Here is a 14,424-nt window from a genome sequence, read left to right as displayed (position 1 = left end):
TACTCCATTAAACAGTACTCACATTTTGCAAGAGCACGATACTTCAAGATGCTACTACAAGATCACTACCCCAAGATGCTACTGCAAGATCACTACCCCAAAATGCTACTGCAAGAACTACTCCAAGATGCAAGCACTATTGTGTGCTCAATTACTGCAAGCTACTGGATCTAAGGAACCTCCTATTACTACTCAATTAGGAAAATCAGCTGCTCAACTACTTTTGTCAAATCAACTACTACATCAAATCAGATGGTCAACTACTGCTCAATTAATAGCAGCAAATCAAATGCTCAACTACTCCTATTACAAGCACTACTGTAGCAAATAAGCTACTGTAGCAAATAAGCTACTGTAGCAATTCAGATGCTCAAATACTACAAGCAAATCTGCTTGCAAACTTTATTGCTAGGAAAAGAGAGCATGAAGAAGATTGAGTCATACCAGGCGTACGAAGCCGTGGCACCGTGGCATGGCGCGGCAGTGGCGCTCCGGCGGTTCCTCGCCGCCGCACATATCCGACTACTCCTCGCTGCCACATAGATCCATGACGTCAAGATCGGATTGGCCAAGAATGTACATCTCGATCTTCATCCAAACCTCAAGCGCGAATACCTTAGCCAATCTTCTCCAACCAGGGCAATCTAGGTTTGACCTCTTTCATTTTTTTTACCAAAACAATTAAGTTAAAGCCCTCTTTTGTTTCATGGTGCGCCTCAACTATGGACTGGAACCTTGAACATCTCTAGGACTTCAAGCCTTGTTAAGCAAGGGATGATGTGAGACAAGTTAAAGGGTAAAAAAGTGAGACATTTGTTTGGCACATCTGTGTAAGAAGGCTCAACAGGCTTATGAAATCTGTCATTCTTACAAACATATTGTCTTCACCCGAAGTTCTCTCCAAGCACAAGGAGAAACGATTGTTGTACATCCACATATGCCAACCTCTCTTCTTACTCCCCCTCTTCCCTTCCAACCCGGTTGTCGCCACACTCTGGGCACAATGGGTCCATTTGCTACATTCACAACCATTACAATGTTCAATTGTTAGAATAAATGGTAAAATAAATCTATGGCTTGAACAATCTATGAAAAAAAATCGACATGACCTTTGCTAAAAGTTGAACAGATTGAGTTTCAGAAATTTGACGAAATGTTGACAAATCAACATTTCGTCAAAACATTGGCACTCATGTATATTTCCCTATAAAACAAACATCGGCACTCGATGGCCGGTAGCACACAACGTACACACATATATCCATGCATACATACATGAACATATATCGGCAAAATATCGAAATATATCATCATATAAAACCCATAAAAATTTCAGCGTATATGAATTCGTTTTGTAATAAAATAAATGTACGATTTTAAAAAAAGGAAAAATAAGAAGAAAAAAACTAAATTCGAAAAGAGAAAAAAAGAAGAAAGAAAGAAAACGAAATCGAAATCGAAATCGAAATCGCTCGTTAAGTGGGCTGGCCCGTCTGGAGGTTTCTTCAGCAAAGCGTACCTACTCCACTCGGTCCTGTCCATCTCTGTTCTCTCTATCCATCCATTCCCCCCCACGCGCCGCCACCGGCCGTCCAGCATCGCCGCCCCCATTCCCACCACATCTCTCCTCCGACGCGCTGCACCCATCGTGCGCAGGAGGATTTTCAGATCTAAATCCTGCCGCTTCCGCCGCCCCATGGAGGAGGAGAAATCTGCGGACGAGTTGAGCCCGGACAGATCTCTAGTGGCGGCGGCGGTTAGTCGACTCACCGACGACCTCATCGTGGAGATCCTCTCCCGGCTCCCCTTCCGGTCCGTCTGCCGTTTCAAGTGCGTCTCTAAGCCCTGGCGCGACCTCATCGCCCACCCCGCCCACCGCAAGAAGCTGCCCCAGACCCTCGCCGGCGTCCTCTACACCACCATCCCCGACGCCGGCGGCTTCCGCCACCACTTGGCCGGCGCCTACGCCGAGGGTCTTGATCTCGACACTTCACTCACGTTCCTGCCACATACGGAGTACAGGTACTTCGGGCTGGAGCACGCCTGCAATGGTCTCCTCCTCTGCTCCTACTACCCGGACGCGGGATCTCAAGTCCGTTTTGTCGTCTGCAATCCGGCCACCCGGAGGTGGGCGGAGCTGCCCCCCGGCCCGCAGCCGCGGCCAAACACATGCGGCTTTCACTGCCAGTTCCACCTGGCTTTTGATCCAGCAGTCTCATCCCATTTTCACGTTTTTGATTTCGAGCGCACTGACGACGTGGGCCTCACAGGAGTGAGCATCTACTCATCGAGAACCGGAGCCTGGACCCGGAGGGATACTGGATTGGTTGACAATGTTGTACTGGAACATCACAGTGTCCTGCTTCATGGTATGCTGCATGTTGTGGGCAACCGGCGTCGGACCAACAGCAACAACACTTGGGAAGACACTACTGTGCTGGTGGCCGTGGACATGGAGGGCAAGGTGTGGAAGACCATCTCCATGCCACGCGGACAGTTCTATTATAGGGTTGGGTGGTCACAGGGTTGCCTGCACTATGCTACTATATCTCCAGTTCCTCTCACTGCCAGCAACGACGACGATGAAGATTCACTCAAGATGGCTGAAGAGGTTGCGATCTGGCGCCTTGAGGATTATGATACCCAACAATGGGCCCTGAAGCACAGTTTCAGAATCGATGAGGTGCTGAACCTAGCTGAGGTGGAGTACCAGCTGGTTGGGTTCCATCCCGATCGTGACATCTTCTTCTTTGTCAGCATGGGTCTTTTTGATGGCGATGCACGAGATGCGGCTTCATTGCTGTCGTGGGACATGCGACGTCACCAACTCTCAAGTGTGCTCGATCTCGAGAAATGCAGTGTCGGGCCATATCGGCCTTATGTTCCTCTCTTCTCATCAGAGCCACTAGCAGATGCAGATGGGCACTAATTCAGTTTGATTTCTGCTTGGGCTTGCTCCGATCAATGGAATAATCATGTATGTGTACACCTGCACTTCTTAATCTTCTTGAATTATGTTAAGTCAGTTTGTTCTGTGGGGCTGAATTATACTATATACTGTTATCCAGCTTTCTTGGCCATGACATGTCATGATTATGGTTGTCCTGAATCCTAGTATTAGTGAGTGCTACTTGTGAACTTCGTTTTGTTCCTTTTCAGTTATCATATGTTTGCTGTTGCCGATTAATTCAGTCTTGTTTAGTTGATGAATTCGGTCTTATGCAGTAGATGAGCTCATGAATTAAGTGCATAATGCAAACTTTGCTGAGAAGTTTCCTTGTTTGGTGTATATGCACGTGCATTTGGTTTGTCTCAATTATTCATCAGGTGATAAACTAACGGTTACCATGTAGGGTTGTTCGTCAAATATAGTGGTATAAAAGGTGTTCGGATAGTCCTTTTCATGACCTGAATTTTATCATCACTCGAAACTTCAGCAGAAATATTCGTAAGAATTTTTTTTGTAGCGGGGTTTGACAGGTTGAAGCTGACCTGTATTGGGAAGATTGCTCTCCATTTAACACCGACAGACTAAAAATAGCATAGTTTGAATTGTTAGAAGGGGATGCTGTCACTTCTTAAGCTTACTAGAAAAAGAAAGAAGAAAGTCCTTTCTTTAGGAAGTAATGTAAATCTGGTGCAGGCGGTAAAGACATTTTATTATATGCCAATTCCTTTTATAAGAATTTGTTTGGTCATTCTGAATGTCTAAAGAATATTACCCTGGATATTGAGATGTAGTCTGTTTTAAATGATTTAGAGAGAGAGAGGGAGAGGGAGAGAGAGAGAGGGAGAGAGGGAGAGAGAGAGAGAGAGAGAGAGAGAGAGACCTAAATGTGCTGGTGCAAGTAGTTTACATCAGTACATACCTATCTGCCGTCTCAATGTTATTTTAAAAATCTTTACAAAGGTTATTAATAATAGGGATGCTGTTGTAGGACAAGATTGTTGCTCTAGTGAAACAATTTTTATAGAAGGTCGTTTTATTTTGGATGGGGTTTTAGTTCTGCATGAGGTGCTGCATAACATGCATAGAAAAAAAATAGACGATGTCTTCTTTAAGGTAGATTTCGAGAAAGCATACGATATGATTAACTAGCTTTTCTTAAATTTGTCATTATTAAAAATGGGTTATGTAATAAATTCATTAACTGGATTATACAAACACTGGAACATGGTAAAGTAGTTGTTATGGTTAATTATTAGGTAGGGCTTTTTCTAAAACTAAAAAAAGGTTTAAAGACAAGGCGTTCCCCTTTGTCCGATTCTGTTTAATATTGTAATAGATATTTTACACTTGGTTTTACTTAGAGCTCAGGAGATGGGTTTGGTGCAAAATTTAGTACAACACCTTTATGGGGGTGGTTTGAATATGTTACAGTATGCTGATAACACGATATTTATGTTTAAAGCAAACCTAGAAAGTGCTCGCAATGTCAAGATTATTTTATGTTTGTTTGAACACCTGTCTGGTTTGAAAGTTAAACTTTCGTAGAAGTGAATTATTTTGTTTTGATCGAACTGTAGAGGATAAAAAGGATTATGCTGCTATTTTCACATGTGCCCATCTATGTTTTTAAGGTGACGCTTCGCTTTAAGGCGCTGGGGGGGGGGGGGGGGGGGCCTCGACGCCTAGGCGTCGCCTTACGGACGCCTTAAAAACATAGGTGCCCATGGTTGCTTACCATTTAGATATTTAGGTATACCAATTAATTCAGTTAGGCTATTTAAGAAAGATTGGGATGTGCCTGTACAGAAAATGGGTAAAAAGCTTTGCACCTTGGAAAGGTAGGGGTCTTTCATATGGAGGGAGGCTAATTCTTATTAGAGGTAGTTTGAGTATTATACCTTTATACATGTTGTCTCTTTTTGAACTGCCTAAAGGTCCTAGTAAGAAGATGGATATTTTTTAGAAAAATGATGTTCTGGCAAGAGGAAGATAATGTAAAAAATTACCATCCAGCAAAATGGGAAGTTGTTTGTAGACCTAATGATATGGTAGGGTCTTGGGATAGTGGATTTAAGTGTAATGAATATTTCTTTACTTTGTAAATGAATTTGGAAGTTGCAGAATGAGCTAGGTATGTGGCAGTCCATAGTTAGGGCCTCTTTGATTCACAGGATTTTAAAAACACGGGAATATGGAGAAACAGAGGATAGGATTGTCATGGTTATCTCAATCCTACAGGATTTTGGGTTGTCTGATTGCATCATAGGAAAAACAAAGGATTCTTTCAAAGAGGTTTGAGTGGATGCTAGAAATCCTATGGAAAGTAGTACAAAGAAATTCTTAGGAAAAATTCCTATAGGATTCAATCCTATGAATCAAACAACCATCGTAGGAAAAAAATCCTAAGGATTCTAATCCTTCATTCCTTTGAAAATCTTTTGAATCAAAGGAGCCCTTGGAAATAAGTATATTGGTAAATCTACTTTAGGAGATTGTAAAGCTAAGGTTGGTTAATCTCAATTCCGACAGGGCATTCTGAAAGTTAAACCTATTATTTCCCAGTATTGTAAAAAAAATTATCGGTAATGGTAACAAAACTGGGTTATGGGAAGATCCCTTGATAGGAAAAAGAAGAAACTCTTTGTGTGATATTCCCTGGGTTGTATTTTCTTACTTCCAGTGTCATTTTCTCTGTTGCAAAAGCATTGAGTGAGAATATGAGTCTCATTACATTTAGAAGGAATCTGTGGGGAGGGACTACTGTCATATGAGCTGAGTCAAAAGCATTATGCCCAGGTATCCAATTTACAGAAAGTGAGGATAAATGTTTTGGACTTTAAATAAATCCGGCAAGTTTACTATAAGGCCTCTGTACTCTATTTCAAAAACTGAGCAGGTATTGTGGCCTCACATGAAGATGTGGCAAGCTAGAATTCCTCTAAAAATTGAAGTGTTTGTTTGGCTTTTGCTCAAAAGAAGAATCTTGTTATTTTGAGGAAAACATAGATCACTTGTTCTGTAAATGTTGCCAAATTCATGTGTGGAATCATTAAAGCTGTGATATGTTTAAATGATATACCTATTGCTGTAGAAGATTTTAGTAGCTGGATAAATAGCTTTTGTAGAAAAGTAAATAATCTGATGGTTATGTGTGTAGCAGCAATTTTCTGGACTTCATGGAAGCCAGAAATGTAAACGTTTACGCGCGTGATCCTAGTGTAATTGTCTATCAAACTGCTCATTGGTTGTTATATTGGTCTAATTTGCAGAGAGACTGAAGGACGCCGGGTACTCCCAAGCCGTGGCGTCTCAGCTCGCTAAGGTGGCCGTGGACTTCTTCCTGTCCTATGGGTCGCAGCAGGATTGGAGTGGGATGATGCTACACGAGATATGTTTGATATATTGTCGTTGCGTTCGGTTACCCTTTATATGGATGAGGGGGTCATCTTTCGATTACCCTTTATCAGGTGGTTTATCTTGGAGTCTGGTTATCTCGTTTTGAGCTGGCGAGTGTCATGTTATGGGCGCTTGCCTGGGTGGCCTATTTCTTTGTTGTTCTGGATTGGTACTTGCATTCTTGTGGTCTGACGGCTGTTTCATCGGTTTCATTTCAATGAAATGAAATCGGGGCGAAATCTCCTTAGTGTGAAAAACAATCAGCAAGGTCGGGATTGTCCTTTTGGACAAGAACAAATAAACAGCTCAGGCTTAAACATCTGTTCATTTCAGCTGACATCTGTTGCTTCATGTAAACCACTGTTCAGTTATCTTGGCCAAACGAACATCATTCTTTTCTTTTATCTGGCTGAAAGAACAGAATTATGACAATCCACCATTACCGACTTTCCAAAAATTTCATATAAAAAGTTCATAAGAAAAACAATTCAAATTCTCCTCCAGCCATCTCTGCCTTGAAACCCTAGTTATGCTCTTGTTGTTAATGTTCATGTTATTTTTCATATGAGAAACTGCAAAAAGAACAGTTTTTTTTTTTGCATCATACTCAGTTTTTAACATGACTAGTAGAAGGCCCGTGCGTTGCTATGGGCAAAAGCCGAATTCCCATGCGTTGCCATGGAATAATAAAAATATGAACACGTTGATCAAACTATTCTTCTAATTTAGAAATATGGGTTAAGCATGGTTACACTTAGATTTCATCATGCAACGATGAATATAAATTCTCTTCACTTCTTTTCCTTCTGGGCAATCTTCGTATGTCCTTAACTAACCAAATCGATCGCTACCACCACCCAAGAACTCATAACTGGATATATATCATCCATTTTTAAGTAGTATTAGTACTCTCTCTGTAAAGAAGAAATATAAGAGCAAGCACTCATAACTGGATATATATTATCCATTTTTAAGTAGTATTAGTACTCTCTCTGTAAAGAAGAAATATAAGAGTGTTTCGATCACTGAAGTAGTGAATCTAAACGCTTTTATATTTCTTTACGGAGGGAGTACCACTCAACTTTACGCATCCATGTGTCACTATTACAAGGTACACAAAGGTTGACAGTCAATATTACAAGGTACACATAGATTGACAATCACTATTACAAGGTACACAAAGATTGACAAATTCACATAAGCCTCTTATTTCAGCAATAATAGCACAATCAATGCAACCTTCAAATAATAAGCTCATTGTATATAGGAAAGGTTCCATTTATCTTGAATCAAGATTTTTCAATAATAAGTTGGATATTTATCTAATGTTTTTGAAGCTGGGGGATATGTATACAATTAGTATCTTTATTACAAACACAATGGCCTGGTCGTGGTCACAGCAGCAGGCGTCGAGGTCTTCATGCTGCCACCGCTCTCCTTTCGCCTCTCCACCAAGTTGAGAGACGGTGCGACGACGGCAAACCTATCACCGGCCTTTAAGTCCGTCTGCTTTCACGCCGGCCACGGTGGTCAACCTCGCCCCGAGCATCGACTTCTTCAGATGCGCGATGGCAGATGCCTCGCTCTCCCTCGGAAACACCATGATGGACACAATCGACCTTGCCCTGCCCGCCGGCATGGTCGCCATCGCAAGCATCACCTTCCCATCTAGCCCGCGCTCGCCGACCGCCTCTCCCACAACCCGCTCAACAACTACCCGGCTCCTGCTTCCATGAAAATGCAATATGTTTCATAGTCACCAAAAGGCAACAGAAGTAAGATCACCAATTAAATCCTAGTATGATGAAACATTTATGCCAAAATAGGAAATGTCTCCAAATCAAGCTAGCTGCGGCCAAACTTTGGAACCTGAAAAAAATGGAGGGGAAAACGAAATCAGGAAAGGCAAGAGAAAGAAAGTCATATAGGATAAAATTATCTCACTGCTCCAAACATATACAGTACTGCTAAGAAATCTCCTTATTAGTTCTTTTATTATAGAATTAGCCCACTGATGAGATAAGATAGTAAATATAGTTATTTCTTACAACAATCTTTGGAAGATTAGTATTAAACATATACATCGGGAATTTGCAAAAAGAACATATACATCGGGAGAAGAAGTGGTTTTTTTCCAGAGAACTAACTGAACAAAGAAATTACAATTAATTAAGTAGCACACAGTTGACGAATTCTCATGTTTTTTTACTGGCTCCTTAGTACTATGAAGAAACCACCCAGCTCTGCATCCAAAACTTTTTGCTGCAGCCAAAAAGAATCAATAGTTTTGTCCTTCAAGAAGTAATGCTAATCAAGCAACCAATGCTATATTCAGTAAGACATTTAATACAGGTGAATCCTTCCATGAAAAATCATATCAAACTTTCTCCAAAACAAGGGTAACAATCTGATGGTGCATCACAATGGGATGTTGATCACGTTGAAATAGAGTTCAAATTCCTTGCAAAGAATAAGATTGCTGTGAGGAAACTGAAAAGAAAGTTACAATTCTCATAAATGGATCGGCTGCAGGCATGCAGTACCTGAACACAGCACACACGCACCCCCTTTTCCAATCAGCAGATTGCGATCTGCACGAGGTCACCACCCAGCCACGCCTGGCCACCCCCCGCGCTCTTGATTAGCGGCGACAGCGTTATCCATCTACGTCAGCTAGCTGGAGAAACAAAGCCATATGTTACACTGAGAGTCAAAATCGATGATCCCACGATTGTAACAATAGAACAAATAACCCAACCTTAAACTGGAAAGCTGCTACTTGGCTCCAGGCTCCATCTTCATGGCCTTCGATCTGCTGATTATAGATCATCAACCCTCCTATATTAGCCGCGACCCTCGATTCTTGATACATCGGATGATAGGGGAGGGGGTGGGAAGACCATGGAAAAAAGGGTATATCGGATCGAACCTGCTCTGATCAGGTCGTCTGGGTCAGTCCTACGAAGCAGGATGGCGGAGCTCGGCGACAGACAGCCGTCTGGATCCTGCAGGTGCACAGGGCATCCACGGGACAAACACGCCCAACACAGCACACTCGCATGCCCGCCATGAACAGATCACGTATGCCCACTCGCACGCACATGCAGAGACGCACGCCATCAATCCAACGGTTTCGCCATGCGCGCTGGAGAAGGGGGATGCAATGGAGGAGAGTGCACACGCAAAAAAGGAATGGGCGTTGATGCTGGGCTTTGGCCGCCCGACGTTGTTGTCGTCGTGGGAGGCTCTGAACGGCTGACGGCCGCGGCTAATGTATTGAACGCATACCTCCTATTGGACGAAGATTGTGGGAGGCGAGCAGGGAGAGACAGAAGAGCGGCGGCTTCAATGACGGCGAGTCCCCGACAGCGGCAGGGTGCCCCTCCGATAGCGACGCGGCGCGGTCGATGGTGGGAAGGCGTGACCAGATCGACCTCTCGCGTAGCCGGCCGCCACCGCTCGCAGACAGAGAGAGATGTGAGAGGGGAGGGACTTCCATGGGAGAGAAGAGAGGATGCGTTGACCTGTGGAGCTCACCGTCGGATGCGTCATTTGTGCCGCCGCCGCCGCAAGGGAGAGAGGTCATGGAGGAGACCGCGCGGGCGCGAGCCCCGTTGCGATGCGCGAGTTGTGGGAGAAGACCAGAGCGATGCAGGCGTGGCGGCGCGGGATCCGGCAGGTGGTCGGACGGGTGTGGCTGGAGGTGGGGGGAGGGAAGGGAAGGAGGAGGCCGAGCCGAGCTGTGGGCGCAACCTGTACGAACCCTAGCGTGAGAGGGGATCGAGCGCATAGGAGAGGGAGGAGAGGAGCGTCTCGTGGGAGACAGAGAGGCGAGACGGAAAATAACTCAGATGAAAAATAACCAATGAAATTGAGGATGAAAAAAAAACCATCTTTGATGGGACGAAAATTAACAGTTTCCATCGAAATTTACAAATATCCAAAAGACATGCCATATAGAAATCTCACAAGAATTTTGCATAGAACAAGCTACGGATTATATAATTCCTGCAAGGAAATGGTAACCTTGCTCCTGATTAAAATTTGTAAAACCCCATGCTACTGCACGGGCTAAGAATTTTTGAAAATCTATAATATTATACATAAAAGTTGCAGTAATTATTTACTTGAAATCTCATACAAATCGGAAGTACAAAATATTTATAATTATTTTTACTGCTTATTACGTATAAAATATTATATTTCCATATGCCCTATACTTAAAATATAGTGGATCATCATATATCTTTGAAATGGACTATGCTTTGATGCCTTTGTGTCAATGATATGTGGGCCCAACAGGTGGCTGGCCCACATGTAAGTGATCCAAAGGCAGGTGCCTTTTAAGGCACCGAAGCTGCGTCCCTTTGAAATTTATGTATACCTTTCTCACATCCACACACACCTGAATGGCTGAGTGTAGTTTATAAGTTTCGCCGTGACAACTAACGACGATGATGACTGTCATGCAATAACGCTAACTTCTGCTAGTGGATGGTGGCCGATGCTTTTTCTTCGAACAATTAAAAAAACTTAAAATCTTAAAAGTGCGTGTGTACTATTACGCGTGATCGAGCGGTCGGCTCTTACACATGCATGCATGCAATCTTGTGAACCAAATTTGTCTTTATTCATGTGACGTAGCATCTACTAATACGATGGTTATGTGGAATAGACATCCCATTTAATTACATGTTTAATGGGTGCGCACATGCATTAATTCGGGTTTTCAAAATTTCAAAAAGTCATATCTTGCAATCCATGCATCGGAATTCAGATATGTTTTCACCGTTGGAATCATCATGACGAGATCTTCAAAACTAAATCCCTAATGGGTATATTTCGACAAATTTTTTATGCCAACTTTTATGCTATATTGTCAACTATATTACTACATGGTGCAACTTTTAGTACTGGATTGTGCAACTTTTTTCAAAACCAATTTAGGAGCTACATGATAACCGACTTTTAGTAATGTGCAACTAGTCTACTACCCATCCAACTACCTAGTAGTCGATGTGCAACCCCCCTCCCTACTCGTTGGTGTGTAGTCTTTCACTGCTGGAACACTATGCCCACCTACCCCGCCGACGATATGTGCAACTTACAAGTCCTTCCTTTCCCCTACTTATAGAACTGTACACACCAAGTTGCACATAGTCTGTTGCAGTTGGCCGGGGCAACCAACGAAATTGCACGTCTCATTGGTAGGGATATATGGTTAAAACTTCATAGGGGTAGTGAAAAGTTGCATAGAAGTGGGGCGCTAAAGTTGCACATCGAGAAATAAGAATGACAGGCATCCTCCCGGCTCCTCATCGTTTGGATCCCTGGTCGTTGGATCTGCGTGCTTGATCGGATGTGGACCGTTAGATCAAGCTCCCAGATGACCTGCGCCGTCGGATCGAAGAGTTGACACTGTAGGAATGAACAGTTTCACCCCACTGTAAAGATCCCGTGCCACCGGACGTAAATCTTGCCCCCCGCCAAGGGTATTTCGGTCTTTTCGCGTCCAGGCCTCGTGCGTGGTGGGTTGTGGTTGGCCCGTGCGGCTATGGGGTGGGGGAGGGCAGCTGGCTCGCCTCTCATTCGCCCCTTCCTTCCCTAGCGCCTGCCTCGCCTCCTCGTCCTCCCATTCGCCCCCATCGTCCCCGCACTCGCCGCCGCCTCCGCCACCGCCACCCTTCATCCCCTGTGCTCTGCCTCCTGCCCTGTCGTCCCCTCCCGTCCCGTCGCCCGAATCACCTTCGCACCGGTCGGGCTGGGGCAAGAATAGAGATGGCAGCGGCGGCCGGATGCGAAGACGGCGGGGCGCCGACCACTCCCGTGAGACTCGGCGGCAAGCAGCGCGCGTCGAGGGGTCGAAGGGCGCTCCGGATCCAGATCCGGGCGCGGTGGCGGCCATGGCCGAGCTTGAGCCGAGGCATGTGGGCGCGTTGGTTAGCGCGGCGGTGGTCGTGGCCGAGCTCTGAGCACGGCGGCGGCCATGGCCGAACTCGAGCGTCTCGTACGTGACGATTCAGGGGCGCCACCAGACGAGAGGAAAGGAGGAGCGAGCGGCAGAGAGGGGAGGAGGTAGAGGTGCTTCCATGGCTGCTGCTCTCCTCGCGGTGAATTCTAGCCGCCGCCGCCAGTCCTCTGCCCTCGTGCTTCGTCTCCTCTCCTCCCCGCCCGTCGCCCACCTGCTCGGCCTCTTCTCCTCTCCGCCCAGGAGGCCACGAAGCTGCTGCGCCACTCTTCATCCATAGCCGCCTCTCCTGTCGCCGCACACCTGTGAGGACAAGGAAGACACAACCGCAGCGGCTCTCTCGGTCAGACATGTGAAGGCCGCCGCTCCATGGTGAGATCCCCTCCCTCCCTTCCCATCCACAGGCTCGTCTCCCTCTCTCACTGACAGTTGTTCCTACCATCGTCTTGGCTTGCAGGTCCTCAGTCGTCATGGAGCCGGACGAGCTCGCCTTGCAGATCGTGTGAAGACCCGAAACAACAAGCCCAGTTTGCTTCTAGACATCCAAGGTCATAAGCCAGCCTACCACCTCTACTGCTGCAAGTTTGTGTTAATTTTTATTGTTTGCTTCTTCTTTTGGTGAAGCAAGTGAACCGATTCATACATTTTTCGGTTGCCTTCCTTAATATGTTAGGTGCTTATGAGTTTGGCGTGGGCCGTCGTTGTTAGATTCTGCTGGTTTAGGATATTTCGTTGGTTTGGCTGTTGGTTTGAGTTGGTCCAAGTTTTAGGTGTCACTCTTGAGGGTTAATTCGATGGATTACATTAAGTTAAAATATGGCGTAGATTTTTGGCCGTTCCCGGTTTTTTGTCTTAAAGATTGGTTGTGTCAATCACATGCCTTGTTGATTGTAGGGATAGTGCCTCTATCGTGGTTGCGGTTCAGTGGGGTTTAGGAAGCCATTATTAGGTGCTTGATTGGAGCTTACCAAGTGAAGGGGATGAGATGGACTATGGATGGGCCCTGTTGTTGGAAATTGTCTCATCAGCTATCCTTAGTGCTAATTTACATAGACTATTTTGTTTTATTTCGGATGCAGAATGTATCATATGGTCAAATACGAATAATTGGAATTGAACATAATTTTTGCAAATTCAAAAATATTAATGGAATTGAACATAATTTTTGCGAATTCAATTTTTTTTTCATGAATTGAAAATTATTCTAAAAATTTAAAAACTGTTCGTGACTGACAAAATAGTTGTTTGATTCATAAAATGCTCGCTGATTCAAAAAATGATCATGCATTTTAGAAAATGTTTGTTAAATCAATTTTTTCGTGAATTTCAGAAATTATTCCACCAATTTCCAAAAAAAAGTTCGTCAATTCTACAAATGTTCGGCTATTCAAGAAAAAATGTTTTAAAAAATCTTCACGATTTTAGAAAAATGTTTGAAAATAGTATAAAATGTTCATGAATTCAAAAAATATTCGTGAATTGAAAAAACGTTGATGGTTTTAGAAAATGTTTGCAAATCTGTAAAACTGTTCACGAGTTAAAAAATATTCATGATTTTCAATTTTTTTTCATGATTTCACGAAAATGAGAGTGGTAGTGTGTCTCGGCGATGCAGCAAAATGTGGTCATGGCTTTTTCTTCCGTTGCAATCGTACGGGCCGTTTTGCTAGTAGTACAGACGTACAGTGTAGCTGCCCCGAAGCGAGGCCGGCGGTCAGAAGGCGCTCGTCCACTACGGCGCGACTCCTCCCATGGCTCTTGTCTCCGAGGACGAGGGCCAGGAGTCTGCCCGGGAAGACGGGAGAGCCCTCGCCTCGCCTTGCAGTTGGTGGTGTCCGTTGGAAGGCACGCCTCTGTCTCCCTCCTCTGAACGCAAGGTGTTTGAGGGAATGCCCGGCTGTTTCTTGAACCAGTAAAGCCCCTCCCAGTGCTCCAACTTGTATAGGTGCTAAACCTTTCACGTAGGCAAAAAATCTGATGTGGCAAGTTATTTAAAAGGAGAGAGAGGAGTGTGGTGACCCTAGGAAGAACCAATGCTAAGCGCGTGAACCTAGGCAAAACATTTAAAGGAAGGAAGCCCACCAATACATGAAAAGATTTAGTTGCTAAA

The 14,424-nt window shown here is 44.4% G+C and overlaps 1 protein-coding gene and 1 long non-coding RNA gene across 3 annotated transcripts; one reads left to right on the top strand and one right to left on the bottom strand.

Moving 5' to 3' along the window:
• Positions 1-1,525: 1,525 nt before the first annotated feature.
• LOC125529265 (F-box protein At5g49610) lies at positions 1,526-6,750 on the top strand. The gene is made up of 2 exons (XM_048693670.2): positions 1,526-2,977; positions 6,220-6,750. The coding sequence occupies exon 1, from the start codon at positions 1,697-1,699 to the stop codon at positions 2,927-2,929; it is 1,233 nt and encodes a 410-aa protein (XP_048549627.1). The 5' UTR covers positions 1,526-1,696; the 3' UTR covers positions 2,930-2,977; positions 6,220-6,750.
• A 739-nt stretch (positions 6,751-7,489) lies between these two features.
• On the bottom strand, positions 7,490-10,150 carry LOC147988352 (uncharacterized). Of its 2 annotated transcripts, none has more exons than XR_015613956.1 (5): positions 9,635-10,150; positions 9,276-9,491; positions 9,105-9,161; positions 8,890-9,023; positions 7,490-8,215 (listed from the first exon to the last, which is right to left on the bottom strand). It is a non-coding gene; the product is annotated as an uncharacterized LOC147988352 (long non-coding RNA). The 2 variants fall into 2 exon arrangements; XR_015613958.1 differs by lacking the exon at positions 7,490-8,215 and adding an exon at positions 8,238-8,806.
• Positions 10,151-14,424: the final 4,274 nt, after the last annotated feature.

Source organism: Triticum urartu, chromosome 1A, assembly GCF_056163025.1.
Source record: "Triticum urartu cultivar PI428250 chromosome 1A, HENAU_Tu73, whole genome shotgun sequence".
In the NCBI taxonomy this organism is placed as follows: domain Eukaryota; kingdom Viridiplantae; phylum Streptophyta; class Magnoliopsida; order Poales; family Poaceae; genus Triticum; species Triticum urartu.
The sequence above is the reverse complement of the archived record's forward strand: the minus strand, read 5'-3'. Positions and strand labels throughout refer to the sequence as shown.

Bases quoted from the DNA above. Each gene is read 5' to 3' on its own strand.
- LOC125529265 (XM_048693670.2), top strand. From the start codon at position 1,697: ATGGAGGAGGAGAAATCTGCGGACGAGTTGAGCCCGGACAGATCTCTA.